A 23,328-nucleotide genomic window follows, 5' to 3' on the forward strand; every position below is an offset into this window, starting at 1 on the left:
CTAATACAATCAATAGGCTTTCAATAATCATGGCAAAATTCAATTTCAAATTCAGTATTGTAAGAACTTGAATTATGCTGAAATGCAACAACCGATCAAAAATAAGTAATTAAAGATATATAATGTCAAAATAAATTTTAAATAATTAGGGGGCTTAACTGGAAATTGTCATATACCAAGTATACAGTCCCTTCCTCAACTCTGAATAAAATTTTCTTTCGGTGCAAAAGATCCAACCACTCTGAGCTATGCTTTCTGATATAGATGCCCTAGCATCCTCGAGTTCTGCTTCATAAGAAGCTTAGTGGAGTGAACAATTCTTTTGCATTAGTTGCACAAACTGCATCCAAGTTTTTTGGTTTCACTGAGAAAGGGGTTTTAAGAGCCATTAGGGTTCTCTCAATGAAAACTGATCTTGGCATATAATCCTTCATTCGACAGGGAAATTCATTGTGATTTCTTGCCTACTCGTAGACCAAGCTTCAGTAATTAATGAGGTCATGCAATGTTTGCTGCAATTAATGCTTTCAGTGTGTATACATGAAAAATACGTGAGAAGGAAAAAGCAAATAATATCAAGTAAAGAGAACAATATGTAATATACAATTACTCCCACTCATTTTTGCTTCCACATAATTTTCTATGTTACACAACAACAAATTTCACGAAAAACAAGAGCACATTATCTCAATATGAATATTCACAGTAACATGCTAAATAACAACTTGACCTGGCACTACAATTTTTTTACTTTTGTTTTATGTATTAATAGTGAAAGTAAATGAAATAATTGATAAATCACATTACTGCAGGATTCATAAAAATTTTAATAAAAAAAATAGTCTTGTTAAAGAAAGATAATGGAGGAGAAAACAAAATAACAACTTACAAATCTGTACTTGGGAGCCCGTGCAGGTAGCTTCAATTAAGCCATGTTTTTAACATCGTAATCTTATAAAAGGAAAGTGTGGTGCACCCACCGACTTTTTATTTAGATTGGGCATTTCCACCAAACATGTGATCACCGAACACATAATCTGCATAAAAATTAGAAGTCTTAAAAAAGCTATAAGAAATAAATGTAAAATAGACACCACATTTATGAAGAAACTTTCAGATGAGAATTGCAAAGTGCTCAAATGGCCTACTGAGTAATAATGAAACAAATTATGCTTCAAGTAGCTAGAAACAAATCTATAATTGAGCTAGAAACAACTTTACAAATTTATAATTGAGCTAGAAACAACTTTAAATTTCATAACACAAATACACTGAGATTTAGACGTGATAGCCAAGTAGCTAAAATAATATTGCATATGTTGTATGGAATGTTGCAATAACTTATAAATTACATGTCTTTCTTTGCGATTGTTATCTAATACCACATAGAAATGTCTCGCAATGATAATGAAAATATTCCAAGTTATGTAGAATAGACAACAAATAAACATCAATCTCTATGCATGATTACATCAATGAAAAGTTACACAAAATTATATTTTCTTTTTCTATCTCACTTCTTTCAAGTATTAAAGCATGCAGAGATCTGCATATGCAATCCTCTAAAACAAATGTTACTCTTTAGTGTCACTTCCACTGGTGCACGACATATGTATATACCCTAAAAAAAATTTAATCCAAATTCTAATCTATGTACCATTCTTGGGAAGTTAGAATCACCAATCCCTTGAAACACTTCATTATACAACACACCACTCCAAGACAAGATGGAATGAGGATATGATTGCACTCCAGGAACATCATCCTTGTTGTATATGAGAGTGACAAATATAGTTCCATTGTCAACAATAACAGTGCCACCCCCAGTAAATCTTTTGATAACAGGAACATGATCTCGCAATATAGGTCCAATTTCAAGAAGTTCAGAAGGCTTCCTATCTAAACATCCACCTCTATGAATGCACATATCCGAAGAAAATGCATTATGACTAAAAAGCCACAAAATATATAGATATATACAATTATTTTCTCATGTATCCAGTAAATATTTACTAAGACAAATATATTACTACAATTACCAATAGCTATCTTAATCTGTTATTATCTTAATCTGTGAAAAGTAATCTAGGTAAGTACACTCTTTAAATTTAGAACATTGTAAATATTTTTATCCCCACAACATATGGTAAAGCAATTTCCATCACAATTTAACTAATTGTTGAGTTGGAAAATTAACATTAAAAAGCATCATGCTGGAAAAGCATTCTGATCATTCTAATTAAATAATATGTAGAGAAAAAATTTTTACTGTAGAAAACAGATAATCCAATAACAGCTTATCCAGACATTCCCATGACTATAGCGGGGGCATTTGTTCCATCATTTATAATACACCAATTATCTGAAGAGGTGTAAAGCAGCTTTTCCTCCAAATGATGTTGCTTAAGATGGACACTCCTTTGAATCTAACAAGATTCATCAGTGGACGCCCCACTTTTGTTGTTTGATATAATACATCATTAAGCAAGAGAAAATAGTATAACACTTCACCCTTCTACTTTATAATATCACTAATAAGCAAAAAATGCATCAACTTTTACGACTTATTTAAGTAAAAGGGTGAACAAAAACTTTACAGTTCTATAAGGCTCAAATTAAAAACTTTCAAGTTTGATTACAGCTCAAATCTTCATACATAATGGTAATAAAATTATGAATAACTATATATTCTTTATAAGTAATAATGAACATTTAAAATGAATGAGACTGCTATCAAAAAGCTATCAGCAAATTCAAGTTTAAATTAATCATCATAAACTAAATTTGGCTTACTGATAGAGAATCAAAATACACATGAGCTGAACTGTTAAACAATTGTGCAACTGGTTATTCGTTTATAATTAACAAATATCTAATATTCAGCTAAAAAATATTTGGGTTCCATTAACATCACTTCATTTCACATTATTGCTCCCCAAGCTAGGGTTTCCATACTATAAATCTCAAATAGGCACTTCAACAATAGATGTATAATTCCCAACTATGCCCATTTCCTCCAAATTAAATTATAATAACAAGCTACAAGCAGCTAGTAATGAAAATTTCATTAAATCTTTACGTACTGACATTGAAAATAACCAATAAATTGAATTGCAAAAGATCTTATTCCTCAAATTAACATAAGCTTGCTTTTCCACGCGTTTAATGATTAGAAAAGGCCCTTCATACCTCCATATTAGCCATCAGTGTAGACTACGGGTCTTGCTTAGGGCAGTAAATGAACTAAATTGTTTGTGAACTATTTGAGGCTCGGCTCAATAAAAGTTCGGTTTGGTTTGAGTTCAGTTTCTAAACGAACAAAACTTGAACAAAATTTTAAGCTCGATTAAACAAACGAACCAAACTTGAGCATGAAGTAGTTCGGCTCGGTAAAGCTCGCTAACTGCATCATTTGTGAGGCTCGCAAACAGGTTCGCGAACAGGCTCACCAAACAAGCTCATTTAATAGGCTCGTGAACATGTTTCTTTAAATTTTGATAACATTACACACTTTTTGACATTAATATCAACATTTTTAGGATTCTTGGATTTTATATGTAAAATATCGACTTAGTATGTAGCTGGCATGACTTCTGGAATAATAATTTTCATAAAGGTCAACTTTTTATGAGTGCTTAATTGATCTAATTTTTGCGAGTTGAAATATTTAATAAAATAATTTTTGAAAATTAAAGTGTTTTGCTGATGTAGTTTTATAAGTTGAGGTGTTTGATGGGTCAAAGTAAAAGTTAAGGGTGCCACAAGGTTAAATGAAAAAGTTCAGGGGTGAATTTATGTATTCAACCCATTTATAATTAATTATGTGAAGATAACTTCATGGCATCACAGCTAGCATCTCAAGTCTCAGTCACTGAACTATCATCATCATCATCACTATCATTTGCAGGACACAAAGCAAGCAACCATGTTCAGACCTCTATATCGCCACCATTATAGTTTTTCTTGGAGAAGGAGCCTCTTGATGCACTAGGAGTATCCAAAAACTAGGTCAAAGTGAACATTATTTAATTATTAGGTACATGAACTGCATATCATTACAAAAACTCAAGGAGAGAAAGAGCAAGCACTAAGTTAATCCAAGCTTTGTTAAGCTTAAACTTAGCTCACTAAAGGTATACTTGAGTTCGCGCTCAATCTAACGTGAAAAATTAAATTGGAACTCAGAGTGTTTACAATTTATAATTCAAAAAATAATAAAAGGAAAACTTAAAATGAGCTAAAATTCAATTCATTTATTAAACTAGTTTGAACGAACTTTTTTTCAAATCAAGTTCCAAGTAACTCAAGAGCCAAGCTATTCATACGGATTGCATTCTTAAATTAGCTCACTTGCACTAGTTTAAAATATCTTAAAATTAATTAATTTTTGGAAGTTCACAGTTTAACCATATTTTAAACCTCTAAGTCAATTTATTTTTTGTTTAATTTATCATATTATATATGTAATTATGTATTACTATATTGTGCACATCATGTGAATTGAAGGTGGTGGGGGGTATATTAAAGATTGCAATTACTTTGAATTGAGATTCTGAATGTCATTTTCCTATATGGCAAAAATGGTGACACTAACCATTAACAAAAATAGGTAAAAAAGGAAAGTGTAGGGCTACCAACTAACAGAACAAAACCAAATAAGAGCTTTTCAACACATTAATTTTGTTAATTGTCATGCAAAATTAGGTGAATCATCTATGAAAACCAAACCAAATTATAACTCCTACCTTTTCTTCAAACCAAAGTATGGATAAATTTTTCTCAAATAAATAATTCTGGAAATGGTGCCCTATATCCATTTTTCACCGTTCCATTAGAATTCCCATAGAAGCAAAATTAGACACATTGGTGGATAAAACTTGGTAATTCCTGGACATCTTTGTAACTATTATTTTGAGTATCCTTTAGTTAAAAATTTCCTTTAGTATGTTCTACTTTACTGTCCATATTGAAGGAAACTCTTCTTGCCCTTTTTAACCTTGATACTTAGAAGTCGATTATTGGAGGAATTCATTCTTGTTTTTATCAAATCGACACTTTTTTTTTTCAGTATATACTATCACTAACTCTAAGAATAACAATCTGGTTATTTGGCTAATTCTAAGATCAAGTGTCATCATTTTTGGTTCCTTATCTTGAAGAGTCATTGAAATGAGACCATCTGGCTTGATATATTTTTCTTATTTTGAAAGAAGTTATTTCAATGAAAATTGAATTTATAGTTAAAGAGTTTCATTTGTAAGCATGTTATATTGAGCTTTTTATGAAAATACTGTTTAAAAAGAAGTATTTACAGAAATGGTGTCTCCCAAAAAGTATTTGCAAATATCCTTATTTTGAAAGAAGTTGTTTCAATGAAAATTGAATTCATACTTAAAGAGTTTCATTTGTAAGCATGTTATATCGGGCTTTTTATGAAAATAATGTTTAAAAAAAAAGAATTTGCGAAAATGGTGTCTCCTAAAAAGTATTTACGAATATGGTGTTTTATTTCAAAGGCATTTGTTACACTTTGAATGTAACAAATGTATTGTTACACTATCACTATAACAAAAGCAATAAGTTTAATTTTTAAAATATTGGCTAACAAATTTTATCGAACAAATATTCTCTCTCTCTCTCTCTCTCTCTCTCTCTCTCTCTCTCTCTCTTCTTGTTAAATGTTGCAGTTATAGTGTAACAATGTCAAAACAGTAAGTTGATGAGATTGATAAGTGAGATTCGAACACAATAATATGATAGCTTTGTTATAGTTATAGTATCACAACCTAAATAGTTGCAAGAATATGTGCTAGGTGTTATTGTTATACTTATATATAATAATGTTATTTAATTTTAACTTTTGTAAATTAATGTACTTTAACTTTAACTTTTATAAATTGTTACACTGTAAGTGTAACAATGTAAATTTATGTTGTCAAAATCTATGTCATATCCATGTCTAACATTGGTACATTATAACTGTAACATATAAAAAGGAGAGAGTAAAAATAATATTTATCTAGTAAAGCTATTGGCAAGCATTAAAAAAATTAAATTTATTGCTTTTGTTACAGTTATAGAGTAATAATGCATTTGTTACATTCAAAGTGTAAGAAATGTCTTTGAATTGTCAACAAAACACCATATTCATAAATATTTTTGGAAGAACACCATTTTCTTAATTGCTTTTTTTAAACACTATTTTCATAAAGTTGTATTATATCATCTTCTCTACTATTAGTTTGACAGAGAAAAATTAACTTGACTCTGTTAATTGATTTCAAGATGATGGATTGATACAAATCAAAAGCGATCCATTTTCATCCTCTTGATGTCATTGTATTGTTCTACTTGCTAACTTCTTCATAATTCATGGGAGGCAGCTCAAGATTTTTATATCTATTTCTATATCAAGGTTTTCTAATAAATGCATTCTAGTAAAAAATGTGTAATCTTTTCTATATCGTGTAAGCGTATGAAAAGTTTAATTTTTACATAATGAGATACATATACAGGATACGACTCTCAACCAAAGAGTCACCATAGAGGTTTTACTTAATAGTTTGAATGTTGTATAGTCAAATAAAACTATATGTTGTTGAGCAAAATTATTAGAAAATCCTGCTTCCACGCATTATTTACATTGTTTTAGGTTACAAATGGATACCTAAATATACTCTACACCAATAATTTTAAACCATTGAACTAATGTCTGATTTCCACTTAATATTTGAAAGACAATTTGTCTTTCAAAGTAAATATTGCTCTCCACAGTGCTTAAGAAATTGATGTTGATGGTAATAAAGTTAAAATTAAATTTAAGGTGTACATTAAAATTAAAGTTTCCTATCTTTTATAACATGATTAGCTAATTAAATTAAGAGAAGGTCGGTGTGAGCTAATAAAAATAATTCCTCTAACATTTAGAAATTTATAGTTACTAGTTTGTTTATGACGTACCTTGCACGTTGACTATGCTCGTTATATACCCGTCCTTTATAGTCGTTTATTTTTTATTTATTTATATAATATTAACACACAAGTCCTTATTTAGATTAAAATAAATACAAGGGTTAATTAAAATAATATATTTATGTAATGAGTTTTGTTTATACATTTCTAATTGAAATAAAGATGATGTTTTTGCATGTACCTTTAAAATAGCACTTTGAATATGAAATTTGCCATTTCCACTCTCTTTGAAATACTTGTTCGATGCAACGTGAAAGACACTATATTAGTATTCATTATTATTCAAACTATAAGCAATGATTATTGTAAATATTCTTGAATATAAATATTATTTTTATATTACCTTTTTGGTAATAAGATCTCCTTACAGACTACATTTTTTGTGCATACTATCATTTTTTTTTTTTTTTCTTTTCTGATTTTACAAGGACTTTTGTTGTCAACATTGATCTACCTCTTGATAGTGCCACGTATAGTTTTCCATAAGAGAAAACATCTTGTTGTAAATATACACCAACATATGAGATTGTTTGTCCTTAAGCTTTATTTACTGTCATTGCAAAACATAAATGGATTGGAAATTGTGACATCCCGACCCGGCAAAGCGATCCTAAGAGGGCGGGTAGAGCGAAGCTCCTGGCTAGCTTCTAGGATGGCAAGCTAGCTAGGGTAGTGGAATGCGGGACTCAGGAATGAATCGAATCATATATCGAAAAGGGGGAAACTAATCATTAGAGGCGTCTTTTGGTGGAATGGTTGGAGAGTTGGAAGAACTCCAGGGTTAAGCGTGCTCACTTAACGGAAATCCTAGGATGGGTGACCTCCTGAGAAGTTCTAATTTCACCTGCGGGACAAAACCGTGCGGGTCTTGCCAATCTTGTATGGGGGATTTGGGTTGATTTAAAGCAGACAATTCCTCTGGTGATTAGAGTCGGGCGTGACAGTTGGTATCAGAGCCGGACCCCCTCCAGTAAATGTATGGTTCAAGGACGAACCATGCGGAAGCTGGTGGGCCTGTGACATTCCGACCTGGCAAAGCGATCCTAAGAGGGCGGGTAGAGCGAAGCTCTTGGCTAGCTTCTAGGATGGCAGGCTAGACAGAAACTGTTTTCTTTTGAAACGGAATGGATATCCTTCATTTTCTATAGGTGACAATGGTATTCTCAGCAAAAATACTTGTTTTCCAGCATGTTGTCCCATTTCTATTTCTGCATGAATTACATTGGTCCCAAAATTTCTGCAAACCATTCTGGTCTCATTGCATAAACCATTTAAAGGATCCATGTTTCTAAGTAATATTATTGGACAGTTTACTTTCAGTTCAAGCTTGTGTGTAGGTAGTCCATTCGGTAACAAAGTGTTCCAAAAATTCCTCTTGGTAGTAGTTATTCGTGTCATCTATTGCTTCATCAAAACTGTTGTAGATCTTGCTTTAACCAGGGAATATATGTATCATCTTTTGATTCAAGCTGTCGACATATTCATTTTTTATTGCCAATATCACACGATTAGTCATTTATTATGCCGAGCTTGCATTATCATGCAATGATGGAAATATTACATCAACTAATGCCCTCTCATAGTTGTCGTCATTTTCATGCCTAACTGTCATCTCTTCTAGTATCAGTATATTTCCTTCATCATTTGTTGCCTCTTCTCCATCACCGACTCTAAGTAGGAATTCACTAAAATATCTATCTTTTCTGGTTCTCATATTGTTTATCAATCTCAACACCTCCATATTGCTCCATAAGTAGGACTTCACAAGACTTGCACTGATTGTCTCTTGTCTTGTAGCTTTAGGAACTACTGGTAACACCTACTTGAAATCTCCCCCAAACACTATTACCTTTCCTCCAAATGGTTTAGGACATTCCATTATATCCTTCATGCTTCTATCGACTGTCTCTACTGCTAGTCTCTTAGCCATGGGTGCCTCATCCTATATAATAAGTTTTGCCCTATGGATTAATTTTGCCTGTCTGCTTTGTTTCGATATGCCATATAAACTTGATTCCAATGGATTTAATGGTATGCAGAATTGCGAGTGTGCACTCCTGCCTCCTGGCATTATCACCGCTGCTACACATGAGGTTGCTGTTGCAAGCACTATATTTCCTATAAATCTTACATTTGCAAGTAGTGCCCGATATAAAAATGTCTTCCTTATCCCACCTGGTCCATCCACGAAGAAGGCCCCGTGGGTGTTTGAGTTCACCCTGTCCAGTATCGCTCTATATGCATTTAGCTGCTCATTGTTCAATTTTGAAACTACATCGATGTTCTCTTGAGGTATTTCAACTACCATTTCTTTATAATTTCTTTTGAGTTATTGATTGACTGATGTGTTTGATCCTGTGCTATCTCAAGCAATTCATATTTCTTAATGTCTTTTCCTATACTCTGTAAGTGATACACTATGCTCTTCAATGTGCATGAGATTTGTGTATATATTGAGTTCGGGTGCAATCTACTAAAATCATCTGACATGGCATCAATGTAATCATCCCATAATTTCCTCACATTTGTTGGCTCATAGTATACTAATATTGCAGCAAAGAGTCTCCTTAATCCTCATGGCAACTGGTATGCTACTGCTTCTCTCATACATTGGGATGCACTTTGATTTGATTCAAGTAGTCCCCTTTTGATTGTTGAGTCTTTGAATGTTCGGCGTGGAAAACTGTCTACTGTTAATATATTGTCAAATGATTGTGGGCCCTTGTCACGCCCGACTTTAATCACCAGAGGAATTGTCCGCTTTGGATTAAGCCAAATCCCCCATACAAGATTGGCAAGACCCGCACAGTTTTGTCCCTCAGGTGAAATGGGAAACTTCCCAGGAGGTCACCCATCCTAGGATTTCCGTTAAGCGAGCACGCTTAACCCTGGAGTTCTTCCAACTCTTTAGCCATTCCACCAAAAGGCGCCTCTAATGATTAGTTTCCCCCTTTTCGATATATGATTCGATTCATTCCTGTGTCCCGCATTCCACTACCCTGGCTAGCCTACCATCCTAGAAGCTAGCCAGGAGCTTCGCTCTACCCGTCCTCTTAGGATTGCTTTACCGGGTCGGGATGTCACAACCCTTCACATGGCTCAAGAATAGTCTCTAAGTTTTCCCCCTCAATTGGATTCGTTGCATTTACACGTCCTATTATTTGCCTCTTCTTCCGCTTAGACCATACTTTACCTTACTTGTTCCACACATAATGCTCGAGAAATTCCCTATAAAGTAGTTTTGTTGCTTCTACATCGGTACAACATCTTCTGAAATACTCTATCAGCATTGTTCTTGATACATGATCCCATTTTATAAGATGATTAAGCTTCTCATTTTCCAAAAATGATACCATCTGTTCATGAGGGTTTATTTCATTTAGTTCAAACTCGTAGATCCTCCACATTGCTTCTTGAGCAGACACCCATCTTGCATTTTGAAATTGTCGTATCTCATCTACTTCTTCATCTTCATTGGAGATATATACTGCAACCTTGTCGTGCCCTTTGTAGATATATTTGTTAGATATTTGACTGTCTTTATGCTAGCACAAACCTCGACATTGATATGGCAGTTGTATCTTGTTAAAAGATATGGATTATAAGGGACAACCCATCTGTTGTCTAACCTATTCTTTCTTGTTGTGACTTGTACCAATGATTTTAAATACAATATTTTGAATTTACAATTAATTGTATTTATTTTTATATCAAAAAATTAACACAAGTAATATGACATGCCTCTCGTCTGTTGTTTGGTCTCTTGTAAATAGGGTATCCATCTTTTCCTTGTGTAGTTTTCGAAGAATATTGCCTCAGATTAATGAAACCTGCATTTATTATTTATCATACAAGGATATTTTGCATTTTGTCCTCCGCACGACCCGTGCATCGTATGTTTCGCAACCATTTTATATAATTTTGGATATTACTCCTCATCTGGTATCTCTGCACTTACATGTTTGTCAAAATCGTCTGGACTTGTTAATTTGTGTGATGGTTGAAGAATGGCTAACATATGTGCATGTGGCAATCCCCTCTTTTGAAACATGCACATGCACTGCAACTTTGCCGAAGATCTCTTTCTTATACAACTGTTCTTTTAGGTCTTGCAGTTTCACTCGGAATACTCTAGAAGTCAAGCTTGATCTGTTTTGAGCTGTTTGTGGTCAACTCCTGTTTAGTCTCCTCCCAATTCGGATTGCAGGTCATTATAATGAAAAGATATGGCTTGCCATGCTTTTATAACATAGTCATTGCATTAAGATATCATTTTTGCATATCTCTCGGGCCTCCAATAAATGATGCTGGCAACACAGACCCCTTACCGACTTTCTTCTCTCTTGTTTCTTCTGCTTTAATACTGTCCACAATTCCTTAGTATAATTCTAACCTGATTTGTGTCTGTTGTGTTTTGAAGTAATCAAGTCTTGTTAACTCTAGTTTGATATACATGTCCACAATAAATCGTTGCAAAAGGCATCCAACCATAAGAAGCACTGATTCATCAATTTCTCTAACTTGCAATTTATAGCAATAATACTCCTTGCATGACACTTTATTCAGTCCACCTCTTTTGATAATTACATTTATTTTTAATAGCATATTTGTTAACGTTACTTTAATGCTAATGCGTTTATTGATTTTATCAGTTATTATTTTCATATATAAAAGTAGTTTACCTTGTTCCTTGCTTTGTATCACCTCTGCTGCTGATCTGAAACGTAGGAAACTTTATTTCAATTTGTGTAATTGGGGCTAGTCCTCTCTGTGAAACATTTATTTGCTTTAAAACGTTTTGATTTCAACCGTTTTCTCCTTTGGGATTAAGCAATGGATATCGTAGTGGATCGTAACAGCCAAAGTAATGCTTAACTCTATGCTTATATCCAGAATGGGCCTCAACAATAATCTCTCTTTCCAATGATGCATTTGGATTGTTTCCTTCCACCCAAATGGCTCCCACTTCATTCGATATTGGAGAGTTGTATACCCTTTGATGTTCTCTTGCATCTGCTGCTATTTTGATTGTCAAGCTATTTTTTTCACTTGTATTGTTCAAGGATCGAAACAATTGAGCATAAGGGTTATCTTGAAGCACTCCCATGATCTTTTTTATGACATGTTCATTCAGTTGCGTGTTGCTAATGCTTCTCATCCTATTATGCAACTCATTATTATTATCATAAAAATATAATTGAAAATACTGTGGCTGACCATTTATTAGCAGTAGATTATGGGGTTCATGGTATATTTGTCCTTAAGCTCGAAAAGTGTAAACTCCTTTTCTGCCCGATGATAGATCCTTGTCCAAATTGTTGGTTATGTGGCAAATATCCCACATCAGGATTTTAGGAAGGGAGAGGGGCTCCTTTTGGCTATAAAAAGGAGCCTAGTTTCTTCATTTTAATCATCCCAACTTGTCTTCCAATACCTAGTGGGTTAGACAAGTTTCTCTCCTCTCTCAATTTGTATATTTCTTCAGTGAAATATAAATTTTGGTAGTGTCCGAGGACGTAGGCAAAATTGGCCGAACCTCGTTAAAATTTTGGTGTTCTCTCTTATTTATTGCTTTGTCTTTATTTATTTAATAGCTATTGTTGGGCAAAAATATTTTGGTGGTTATTGTTTGATTAATTGCACGTCTAGGTAAATTCTGTCAAACGACACGAATTTAGTCCAAGGCAAGTGGATTTTAAGTGAGACTGTTTGTGACTCCTCTACTTATCTGGGAATTGACCTGGTGTAGTTACTCAGTACAGTAATTCACATATTATTTTTAATTTGTTGGAAAAAGCCCAATTTCAACAACAAGTGGTATCAGAGCCAAGGTTACTAAGTATTCACTGTGGTTGCAGCATAGTCTGATCTGCCACATAAAAAAGGTTCCTTGGTTGTGTTCCGCATTTTGAAAATTGATTTTATAGCTATCAAATATTTAAAGCAGAAATGGCAAACGGAAAGAAAAATACCACACCTGCAACAACATCAACCTTAGTAAGAAATGTCGTATCAAATGCAAGATTTACAGTGGAGATTTTCGATGGCACCGGTCATTTCGGCATGTGGCAGAGTGAACTTCTAGACGCTCTCTTTCAGCAAGGTCTAGATGTTGCTATTGAATAAGAGAAACCAAACGAGATGGAGGAGAGTGAATGGAGGACCATCAATCGTCTGGCATGTGGTACAATTCGGTCGTGTCTTTCTAGAGAGCAAAAATATGCTTTCTCAAAAGAAACTTCTGCAAACAGATTGTGGAAGGCATTGGAGGAGAAATTTTTAAAGAAAAACAATCAAAACAAACTCTTCATGAAAAAGAATTTTATCGCTTCAATTATGTTCCTGGTACCACTATGAATGAACACATCACAAAGTTTAATCAGTTGGTGGCTAATTTGTTCAATTTGGATGTGACATTTGCAGATGAAGATTTGGCATTGTTGTTGCTGGCTTCTCTTCCTGATGAATTTAACTTTCTTTCAATGACTCTAATCCAAGGGAATAAAGATGTGACTTTCAGTGAAGTTTGTGCTGATCTTTACAGCCATGAATTGAGAAAGATAGAAAAGAAGGAAAAGGCAACTGAAGTAGAAGCTCTAGTGGTTAGAGGTCGTTCACGAAGCCAAAAGAAAGAGGGAAAGAAAAGTAGATCCCATTCAAAAGCCAAAGTTGTAAAAGATGAGTGTGCCTTTTGTCGTGAGAAAGGTCACTGGAAGAAGATTGTCCAAAGCTGAAAGCCAAAGGCAAAGCTGTTATTGATTCAAACATAGCTGGGTATGATGATGTAGACTCAGACTTCTCATTAGCTGTCATGGCATCTATAGACAATTCATCAGCAAATTTGACAAGTTTTGGTCAGGTATGGCTGCTAGACTCTGCATGCAGTCATCATATGAGTCCCCATCGGGACTTGTTTTTTGACTTTAAAGAACTTGAAAATGAAGTCGTCTATACTGCAAATAATGTTCCTTGCTTCACAGAAGGGATTAGTTCAATCCAGTTGAAGAATCATGATGGGTCAATCAGGATCCTGACTGATGTTCGATATGTACCGAGTTTGACAAAGAATCTCATTTCAGTGGGAGTCCTAGAATCAAAAGTACTCACTATAATTGTGAAAGATGGAATGATGAAAGGCATCTCGGGTGCACTTGTGGTGATGAAAGGAGTTCGGAGAAGGAATAATTTGTACTACTATCAAGGTAATACAATTATTCAATCGACAACAGCAGTTGTTTCTAGTGATGACAAAGAGTTGGAAACAACCAGATTGTGGCATAGGCGTTTGGGACATGCAGGTGAAAAATTCTTGAAAAGATTGTTAGATTAGGGATTATTGAAAGATGTCAAAACCTAGAAATTGGACTTCTGTGAGCATTGCACCAAAGGAAAGCAGTTAAGAGTGAAATTTGGCACCAGAATCCATAATACCAAGGGTATTTTGGACTATGTTCACTCTAATGTATGGGGACCCTCTACAACGGCTTCTTTGGGTGGCAAACACTATTATGTGACCTTTGTTGATGATTTCTCTCGAAGAGTTTGGGTGTATACTTTGAAATCAAAAGATGAAGTGCTAGGAGTTTTCCTCAAATGGAAAAAATTGGTGAAAACTTAAATTGGCAGACGTATCAAATGTCTCCGAACAGATAATGGAGGAAAGTACAAAAATGATACCTTTGATAAAATCTGCGTAGATGAAGGCATTGTTCGGCACTTCACAGTTAGAAATACACCATAACAGAATGGGGTGGCATAACGCATGAACCAAACGTTGCTGGAGAAAGTTCGGTGTATGTTGTCTAATGCTGGGTTAAACAAGAAATTTTAGGCCGAGGATTTGTCATATGCGTGCCGTCTCATTAATCGATTACCATCAACTGCTATTGGTGGCAAAACACCTATAGAGTTATGGTGGAGAGAACCTGCTAATGATTATGATTCCTTACATGTATTTGGTTCCACTGCATATTATTATGTTAACGAATTGAAGCTGGATCCAAGAGCTAAGAAAGCCATTTTCATGGGGATAAGCACAAGTGTTAAAGGCTATCGGCTATGGTGTACAGAATCAAAGAAAATAATCTTTAGCAGAGATGTCACTTTTGATGAATCTACCATGTTAAAAAAGATGACAGTAGAGCGGTCAGATGGTACTCCACAACAGGTGGAGTTTGACAGAAAAATCCCAGTGGCAGGTACTGAATCTGTAGAAACTCCTGAGGTAGAAGGAGGTTCAGATGAAGAGGAGGTTCAACTCCAAGAACCTCCACAGCAACTTGAGTCAATTGCACTTGATAGACCAAGAAGATCTATAAGAAAGCCTGTTCATTTTGATGATATGGTGGCCTATGCATCTTCAATTGCAGATGGTAGCATTCCATCCACTTTTAATAAAGCTGTCACAAGTTCAAAAGAAGTAAAGTGGAGAAAGTTATGGAAGATGAAATGAAGTCCCTTTATAAGAATCAGATGTGGAACTTAGTTGATCCACCAAAGGGAAAGAAGGCGATCGAATGCAAATGGGTATATGCAAAGAAAGAAGGATTTCCTGATAGAAATAATGTTCACTATAAGGCAAGGTTGGTAACTAAAGGCTACGCTTAGATGGAGGGAATTGATTATAATGAAATGTTTTCTCCAGTTGTAAAACATTCCTCCATTCGAATTTTGTTAGCTTTGGTAGCATAGTTTGATTTGGAACTAGTTCAATTGGATGTAAAAACTACATTTTTACATGGAGATCTGGAAGAGGAAATCTACATGACTCAGCCAGAAGGATTCAAAGTTGTTGGAAAGGAAAATATGGTATGCAAACTTGAAAAATCGCTTTACGGATTGAAGCAATCTCCGAGGCAGTGGTACAAGCGATTTGATAAGTTTATGCAAGGGCAGAAGTACACAAGAAGCAAATAGGATCATTGTGTGTATTCGCGCAAGCTACAAGATGGCTCTTTCATTTATCTACTTTTGTATGTTGACGATATGCTGATAGCTTCAAAGAATAAAGAAGAAATTGAGAATTTGAAGAATCAGTTGAATCAAGAATTTGAAATGAAAGATCTGGGCAAAGCAAAAAGGATTCTCGACATGGAGATAACCAGAGATAGGAAATTGGGGAGACTTTGTCTGAATCAGAAGCAATATCTGAGAAAGATACTAAAGCGTTTTGGTATGGATGATAAAACCAAGCCTGTTAGTACACCTCTTGCTCTTCATTTCAAACTCAGTGCAGCTCAGTCGCCAAAAAATGATGCAGAACGGGAATACATTTCAAAAGTTGCCTATGCAAATGTTGTAGGTAGCTTGATGTATGCTATGGTGTGTACAAGACCAGACATTTCACAGGCAGTTGGAGTTGTGAGCAGATACATGCATGATCCTGGCAAGGATTATTGGCAAGTTGTGAAATGGATTCTACGGTACCTTTTGAACACCCTGGATGTTGGATTGATTTTTGAGCAGGATAAGAATAGTGGTCAACGCATAGTTAGATACTGTAATTCTGATTATTCCGATGATTTGGATAAACGTCGATCAACTACCAGTTATGTGTTTACTCTTGCAAAAGCACCAGTTAGTTGGAAGTTTAATTTACAGTCAACAGTGGCTTTATCTATAACAGAGGCAGAGTATATGGCAGTTACAGAGGCTGTGAAGGAAGCAATTTGGCTTCAAAGATTGCTTGATGAATTGGGAATTAGGCAAAACAACATTGTTGTACATTGTGATAGCACTTTGGCAAAGAACCAAGTTTATCATGCAAGGACGAAGTATATCGACGTTCGATTTCATTTTGTTAGAGAAATTTTAGAGGAAGGACAGGTTCAACTCCAGAAGATTCAGATTGCTGAGAATCCTGCTGATATGTTGACAAAAGCGGTGATAGCTGTCAAGTTCAAATACTGTTTGGACTTGATTAACATTGTTAAAAATTGAAGCTTGGCACGACCAAGTGCATTTGTAAACATTGCAACTTTGTGAGAGATCGAGCAGAAGCTTGCATTGGTGGGATTTTCGCCAAAGTGGAGATTGTTGGTTATGTGGCAAATATCCCACGTCGGGATTTTAGGAAGGGAGAGGGGCTCCTTTTGGCTATAAAAAGGAGCCTAGTTTCTTCATTTTAATCATCTCAACTTGTCTTCCAATACCTACTGGGTTAGACAAGTTTCTCTCCTCTCTCAATTTGTATATTTCTTCAGTGAAATATAAATTTGGTAGTGTCCGAGGACGTAGGCAAAATTAACCGAACCTCGTTAAAATTCTGGTGTTTTCTCTTATTTATTGCTTTGTCTTTATTTATTTAATAGCTATTGTTGGGCAAAAATATTTTAGTGGTTATTGTTTGATTAATTGCATGTTTAGGTAAATTCTGTCAAACAACATGAATTGAGTCCAAGGCAAGTGGATTTTAAATGAGACTGTTTGTGGCTCCTCTACTTATCTGGAAATTTACCTGGTGTAGTTACTCAGTACAGTAATTCACAAATTATTTTTAATTTGGCAAAAAAAGTCCAATTTTTACAACACTAATTAACTCCGAATGAAGTGAATGCAAAGATACTATTGTACAATCTAATATTCCTTTTGAATTATTTTGCTTCATCATTAGTTGAGGTGAATAAATCCAGCAAATGTTTTGATATTTTTTATGTTGCAAGCTTCACTTTGCTATTTTGACAACAGAATATGGGTGTGTCATATTCAAACCTCTTAGCGCCACAATAGTTGCACGGAGAGACATTCTTTAGTTTCTAAAGAGCTGAACACATAGGATGATATAATAATTGTGCTGAGAGAGTACTATGATTTAATAAATTTTAACATGATATATTTATTTATTGTTACTATAACGTGATTTTGTCTTACCGTAGTATTCGCAAAATTGTATTTGTGCTCTAATAGCCATTCTTTCCTTTGCTTCTTTGTATTGCATTCATTTCAATCACTTGGGTCATTTGTTTGCTGTAATTTGTTGAAATCTCTCTTCCTTCTTTGTTTAGTTTTTTTTTCTACAGTTGTTAGTTTTTTTTATCTGTCTTTTCATTGTATACTTCTTTTACTTGTTCATGTAATTGTGTTTAATAATTTAAAATTTGGTTCTTTATTAATTGAAATAAATAAATTTAAAATAAATAACATACCATATCTTATGTTGCTCGATAAAATTGTCCAATGCGAATGTTGATTACTAATAAAATGACATAATAATACAAAATTATATTACAACAAATTGAGGTGCGAAATTACAATAATATTTATATGAAATTGGTATTTTATGAATATAAAATTAAGATTCATTTGGTAATAGAATAATTTTAGAACCGAGTAACTTCAATTTTTTATTAAAATTTCATTTTATAATTTAATGGTTTATAATAATTAGGTATTTATTTTAAATTATTTATATATTCTGTATATATATATATATATATATATATATATATATATATATATATATATATATATATATATATATATATATATATATATATATATATGTACACGCGCTTAGTCAAAGATGATTTAATAAATTAATATGAGTTGTTATTTCTTCTATATCTAGTTAGTTATTAAATGAACTAAATATTTATCAAATTTACATACTATAATAATGAAATGAGCAATAGAACCATTAAATCATGTAAATGGCAACGTAGACAATTTTTAATTCTGATTTAAATATTATAAAATTTTATTACTATTTTAATCTAAAATAAAAAAAAAATCACTATTGAAGTACACAGAGTCTTCAATATTTTGCATTACATGAGTAAATCATTTTTTTCCGAATCATTTTTAATAAGTAAAGATAAAAACATATCTCATGATAAAAACATATCATTTTTCTTTAGTCTTGTTCTATTTTCGACGTCTTCTTCATCATCTTCAATGACTATCGTTGGTCTTTCCAATTAATATTTCAGCTTCCTCAAACATTGTTGCTAAAAATGATGTCTTTCCACTATAAATGTAGAACATAAGCAAGTACCTGCAATATCTTCTTTTCCACCATCATAGCATCTTGCTTTACCATCACTTTGTTCATAAACTTTTTTACCACACATGTTTTGCAAGTTTTGAACCATGAAGCATCTTTAGTTACAATGCTTCTTATTTCCCCCTCAAAATAACATTCCACACCCTAGATATTTTAATTGTGTTATTATTAATAATAACAATATTAATAAAATTTATAACTTTAAATAAATATTAAACTAAAATACAAACTTTAAATGTTTGTCATTTTATTTCTTCTAATTCAACTTTTGGTCCCCGTTCAAAATTTTCTGAATTTGATAAAAAACAACTTTGATATTTTCCTGCCATATAAAATAGCTGAAAAAAAGAAAAAGTAAATTAGATATATTAATATATTAATATATGATTTTCAATAATAATTTCATAATATAGTTTGTTATTTGAAATTAAAATTATATAACTTACGTATTTCGAAGCTTATCTACCAACGGAGTATTTGAATTAAACAATATTGTACTTACAGAAGTAGATTGGATTTGAAGATCACCTATAAAACAAATTATAAAATCAAACTTTAAAATATTAATGTTAAAAAGCAAATTTTTAATAAATATATTTATTGACATCAAATAATATAGAAAAATAAAAATTTTTACCTTCATAATATTCAGCATGAACATTTGATAATGCTATAATTGGAAACTGGCCATCTTTATAAAAATACTCAAGAATTCGTCCTTCGTTCACAGCGACATCTTTCCATAAATATAGTTGTTCCATTCTAAATATTAACAAATAAAATCATCTAAGTTAGAAAAAAACATTTAAACAATTAAAAATATTAATTTAGTGAAAATTAAAAATAAGAGTAATAATTACTCTTCATTGACAATTTTGATGTCTCTTTTCATGCCACCATCGCTGGTTTGACTTGAACAAGTACACACAGAAAATCTAAAAATGCAAGAAAATATATATAATAGATGTTGTGGCAATTTTTAAAAAATTAATTTTAGAAAAAAGAACAACAAACCTAATAAATTTTTTTCTTCAGCATACTTCTTTAGATAATTCAGCTTTTTTTTCAGTATATTCTTCGGCATATTTGTTTACAATATCCAGATTCACAAAATTATACGTTACAATTTCTTTTGAAATTTTTATCCACAGTACTATATTTGTTGAGCGAAATTTCAAGCACATTGTGAACATTGGCATAGTGATCATTAATTTTCTTCACCGCACCATGTAGGTGTTTTCTTAAGCTCTCTTGTAACTCAGTTAACAAGTCAATTGTTGGCTCTGTGGTAAACACCTTTTAGAAGGACCAAAGACTCAAATGAGTACTCAAAAGTGCATTATAAGTTTTCATATGATATGCATGCTTAGCGTGCACCTTGTTGGTTATAATTGGAAAATAAAACATTACTGCTTTCTTCTTGTTGTAAATGAAAAAATGTTTTATTTTTAGTTCACCAAGTTAGAGAGAACAAGGTTTGCTAATTTCTTTTTATACATTGACAGTGAAACATCATATAATCAAAAGGTGAAAACAGAAAAATCAGGAAAATGGTGACTTAATAATTGATAAACTGTTCATCATGTGCAACGAACAATTGTCACCTAGTACTGAAGCATTGCTGTCGCTACAAAAAACAATGATGATCTCATCATTTTGCTTATAGAGGGAGCATTATTCCCATTCTAGGTAGTAGTTTTCAATATGACAATGAATGCATGATTCACATGACTGCTTTGGCGACTTACATAACTTGTAGGTCTGATTTTTGTGGTGTTACATTAGAATATAATTAAAGATTAGTTTTTTAACCATGGCACAAAAGAATGAAAGGAAAGGGTGTCGTGAACAATTCTTTATTTTTGGATGCTTGAACTTGTAAGAAGAAATATTTTAATGCTCCACTTTTAGCTAGCCAGTGTTGAAGAAAGGACGGTAATAATTATTGGATTTGGGCTATTACATCCTTATTGAAAAATATATATTTGTAACTTGGTTGGATCCCGGATTAAATTCCATTAAATTAAGGCATTCATTCCCTTCATGTAAAGGAGGAGTTCAACAGAAGTCATCTTTTACCTCAACCCATCATATATGGCACTTGTGTAACAATAGAATTTCATTGTGCTTGTATCATGGTACACGATGCTTCTATTGCCCTTCCCCTCATTCTTACTTTTTATGTTGTCGCATCGATGTTTCATTTTGTTTTGTTATGTAACTAAGATACAATGGCTTCACTTATATTTGGTTTTGGAAAAGAGAAGATAATATAGAATATAAATTGAAACTTGGTCTTGGACATGTTATGCTGATGGCATAACTAATAGAGTTATTTCAGTTTGACTTATTGGCAATCAGTTGGAGTTAAAAGTTTGGAGCAAGTGTGGTAACTCGTTTCGTATGTTAATTTTTCATCTTAAGCTTTTTAATAGTTGAGACACTGAATAATTATTACAAGTTATATGGCATAAAAGGAAGTTCTAGAAAAAAGAAAATTGTCTTTAGCTGGCACAAATATGGAATATCATTTTAGGATGATAACCATTCATAACAATCATTAAACATCTATATACTGGTGAAGAGTCCTCAAATATAAATTTAGAGATGCCACCAGGTGACCAGGTCTTAATTCATTATATAATATATATGCTGACATTGATTTGACTAACATCCATGAAAACTGCATTTGAATTAGCAGATCAAAATTTGTGCTTGGAGGTAATTTACATTTTTCCTTTTCTTTCCCTTTGCAGGAATTCCCGAGTTTATCTTGATCTCGGTGCATTATTATAATCTACAATCATTTTTGCTTTCATCTGGATACTTTGCAGGAAAGAGGAAAGCAGAGTCGGAGGTTCTTTCAAAGAATCCAAACTCCGGTACTACTTCTTGGCATTGCCTTAATGACTCTAAGCATATGATTTTGAAGATGCATTCCTGTTGCATATGATGGCTTAGAACTATTGATGTCTTTCATGTGAAAAAAAAAAGGTAAATGGATGTGATAAATACGATATGCATCTGAATAGAATTCTGTGGATGATCAAGATTCTTTGAGTTGGAATATCAATTACAAAAAATAAAAGGGCCATAAATCTACTAATGAACATTAACTTGTATCACTGCATGTTTATGATCGTTCTTGAATTTGAATGCTCTCAGGTGTTGTGTTAAGACCTGCCTTCATCTATGGAAAAAGAAGGGTTGATGGTTTTGAGATTCCTCTAGATTTGATTGGGGAACCAGTGGAGAGAATTCTCCGTGCTACCCAAACCTTCACCAAACCATTAAGTTCTCTTCCAGCATCATATCTCATTTTGGCACCACCAGTTAATGTCGATGATGTTGCACTTGCAGTGATAAATGCAATAACAGATGAAGACTTTTTGCAGTGATAAATGCATCAGAAACAGATGATGATACGGATGCATAAAAAGTCTGCAAACTATCACAGCCTCTGTGAATGTCTAAAATATTGGGTTATAATTTTCGTGAGGATAAAACTTCCTTAGATCCGGTTCATGGGTAACATATGGAGCAAATATATGAAAATATAAAATTTATTTCTTGAAAGAGCTTATTTAAGAAAGTGTTAGATGTGTCATTTGAAGATTTCCAACAAAATGATAAAAGGAAATTGATCAAACATTGTGAAGAGTCATGCAACAAGTATACATTCTGAATCATTCACCCGTCTCTAACAAAATCCAAAAACTTTTAGAAGGCAACAACCAAATACATTGTCTACCTAGAAAAAAAAAATTTCTGAGATCAATATTATTGGTTCAAGGAAAATGCCTAAAGATTTTGATGATTTACAAACCAAATAAATTTAATATTATGTATGTGTTAAATTATTTTATATAGAATTTTTTATGGTGAACTAATGAAGATTTGTGATTCCTATGACTGGGAAGATTATTGAAGACTATGAAGATAAAGTGAAGATTAATTTAGTTAGTTTGTAAGAGTTATTAGGATAAATGTAGGATATAGAGATTTATGTTATTATAAGGGCAAATTACTTATATTTTAAAATTTTCTTTTAAAATTATTTTTGAAATCTTTTGAGTAAAATTTTTTGAGGGAAAAATGCCTTTGATTATTGTGTTTCATGGAAATCAAAATACAAAATGGTTTTGGCAAAAATTTTGGAGGTTATGTCAAATCAAAAAAAGATTTTCTATAAAAAGCAGTTCTGTTCTGTTCTGACAGAATTGATCAGTTTCTAATAAAAGCTAACTAGTTTTTATATACTGCATATCACCTACCCGGTCTTGCTTGTTTTAGTACAAACAAATGACTAGCATCTTTTCTAACACCATCCCAAGCCATTCCTTTTAAACTTTTAT

At 32.9% G+C, this 23,328-nt stretch overlaps 1 protein-coding gene, 1 non-coding gene and 2 pseudogenes across 2 annotated transcripts; 1 reads left to right on the forward strand and 3 right to left on the reverse strand.

The window, feature by feature from the left end:
- Positions 1 to 154: 154 nt before the first annotated feature.
- Positions 155 to 3,195, reverse strand: LOC105635944 (uncharacterized; annotated as a pseudogene).
- Positions 3,196 to 3,929: 734 nt separating this feature from the next.
- Positions 3,930 to 8,370, reverse strand: LOC149493635 (uncharacterized; annotated as a pseudogene).
- A 121-nt stretch (positions 8,371 to 8,491) lies between these two features.
- LOC149493636 (uncharacterized) lies at positions 8,492 to 9,280 on the reverse strand. Its single transcript, XM_089726296.1, has 3 exons — positions 9,104 to 9,280; positions 8,822 to 8,914; positions 8,492 to 8,707 (listed from the first exon to the last, which is right to left on the reverse strand). The coding sequence occupies exons 1-3, from the start codon at positions 9,278 to 9,280 to the stop codon at positions 8,492 to 8,494; spliced, it is 486 nt and encodes a 161-aa protein (XP_089582422.1).
- Positions 9,281 to 21,580: 12,300 nt separating this feature from the next.
- Positions 21,581 to 22,371, forward strand: LOC105635945 (uncharacterized protein At1g32220, chloroplastic). The gene is made up of 3 exons (XR_016322684.1): positions 21,581 to 21,590; positions 21,730 to 21,855; positions 22,139 to 22,371. It is a non-coding gene; the product is annotated as an uncharacterized protein At1g32220, chloroplastic (transcript).
- Positions 22,372 to 23,328: the final 957 nt, after the last annotated feature.

The sequence above is a fragment of the Jatropha curcas genome, chromosome 9, assembly GCF_041381405.1.
Source record: "Jatropha curcas cultivar XTBG-Jc1 chromosome 9, XTBG_Jcur_1.0, whole genome shotgun sequence".
NCBI lineage: Eukaryota > Viridiplantae > Streptophyta > Magnoliopsida > Malpighiales > Euphorbiaceae > Jatropha > Jatropha curcas.

Excerpts from the sequence above, each read along its gene's own strand:
- LOC149493636 (XM_089726296.1), bottom strand. The coding sequence starts at position 9,280 with ATGGTAGTTGAAATACCTCAAGAGAACATCGATGTAGTTTCAAAATTG. Across the intron at positions 8,915-9,103 it reads ATCGGGCACTACTTGCAAAT|GATGAGGCACCCATGGCTAA; the intron begins GTAAGATTTATA and ends CTTATTATATAG. Across the intron at positions 8,708-8,821 it reads CTAAACCATTTGGAGGAAAG|GTGTTGAGATTGATAAACAA; the intron begins GTAATAGTGTTT and ends AGCAATATGGAG.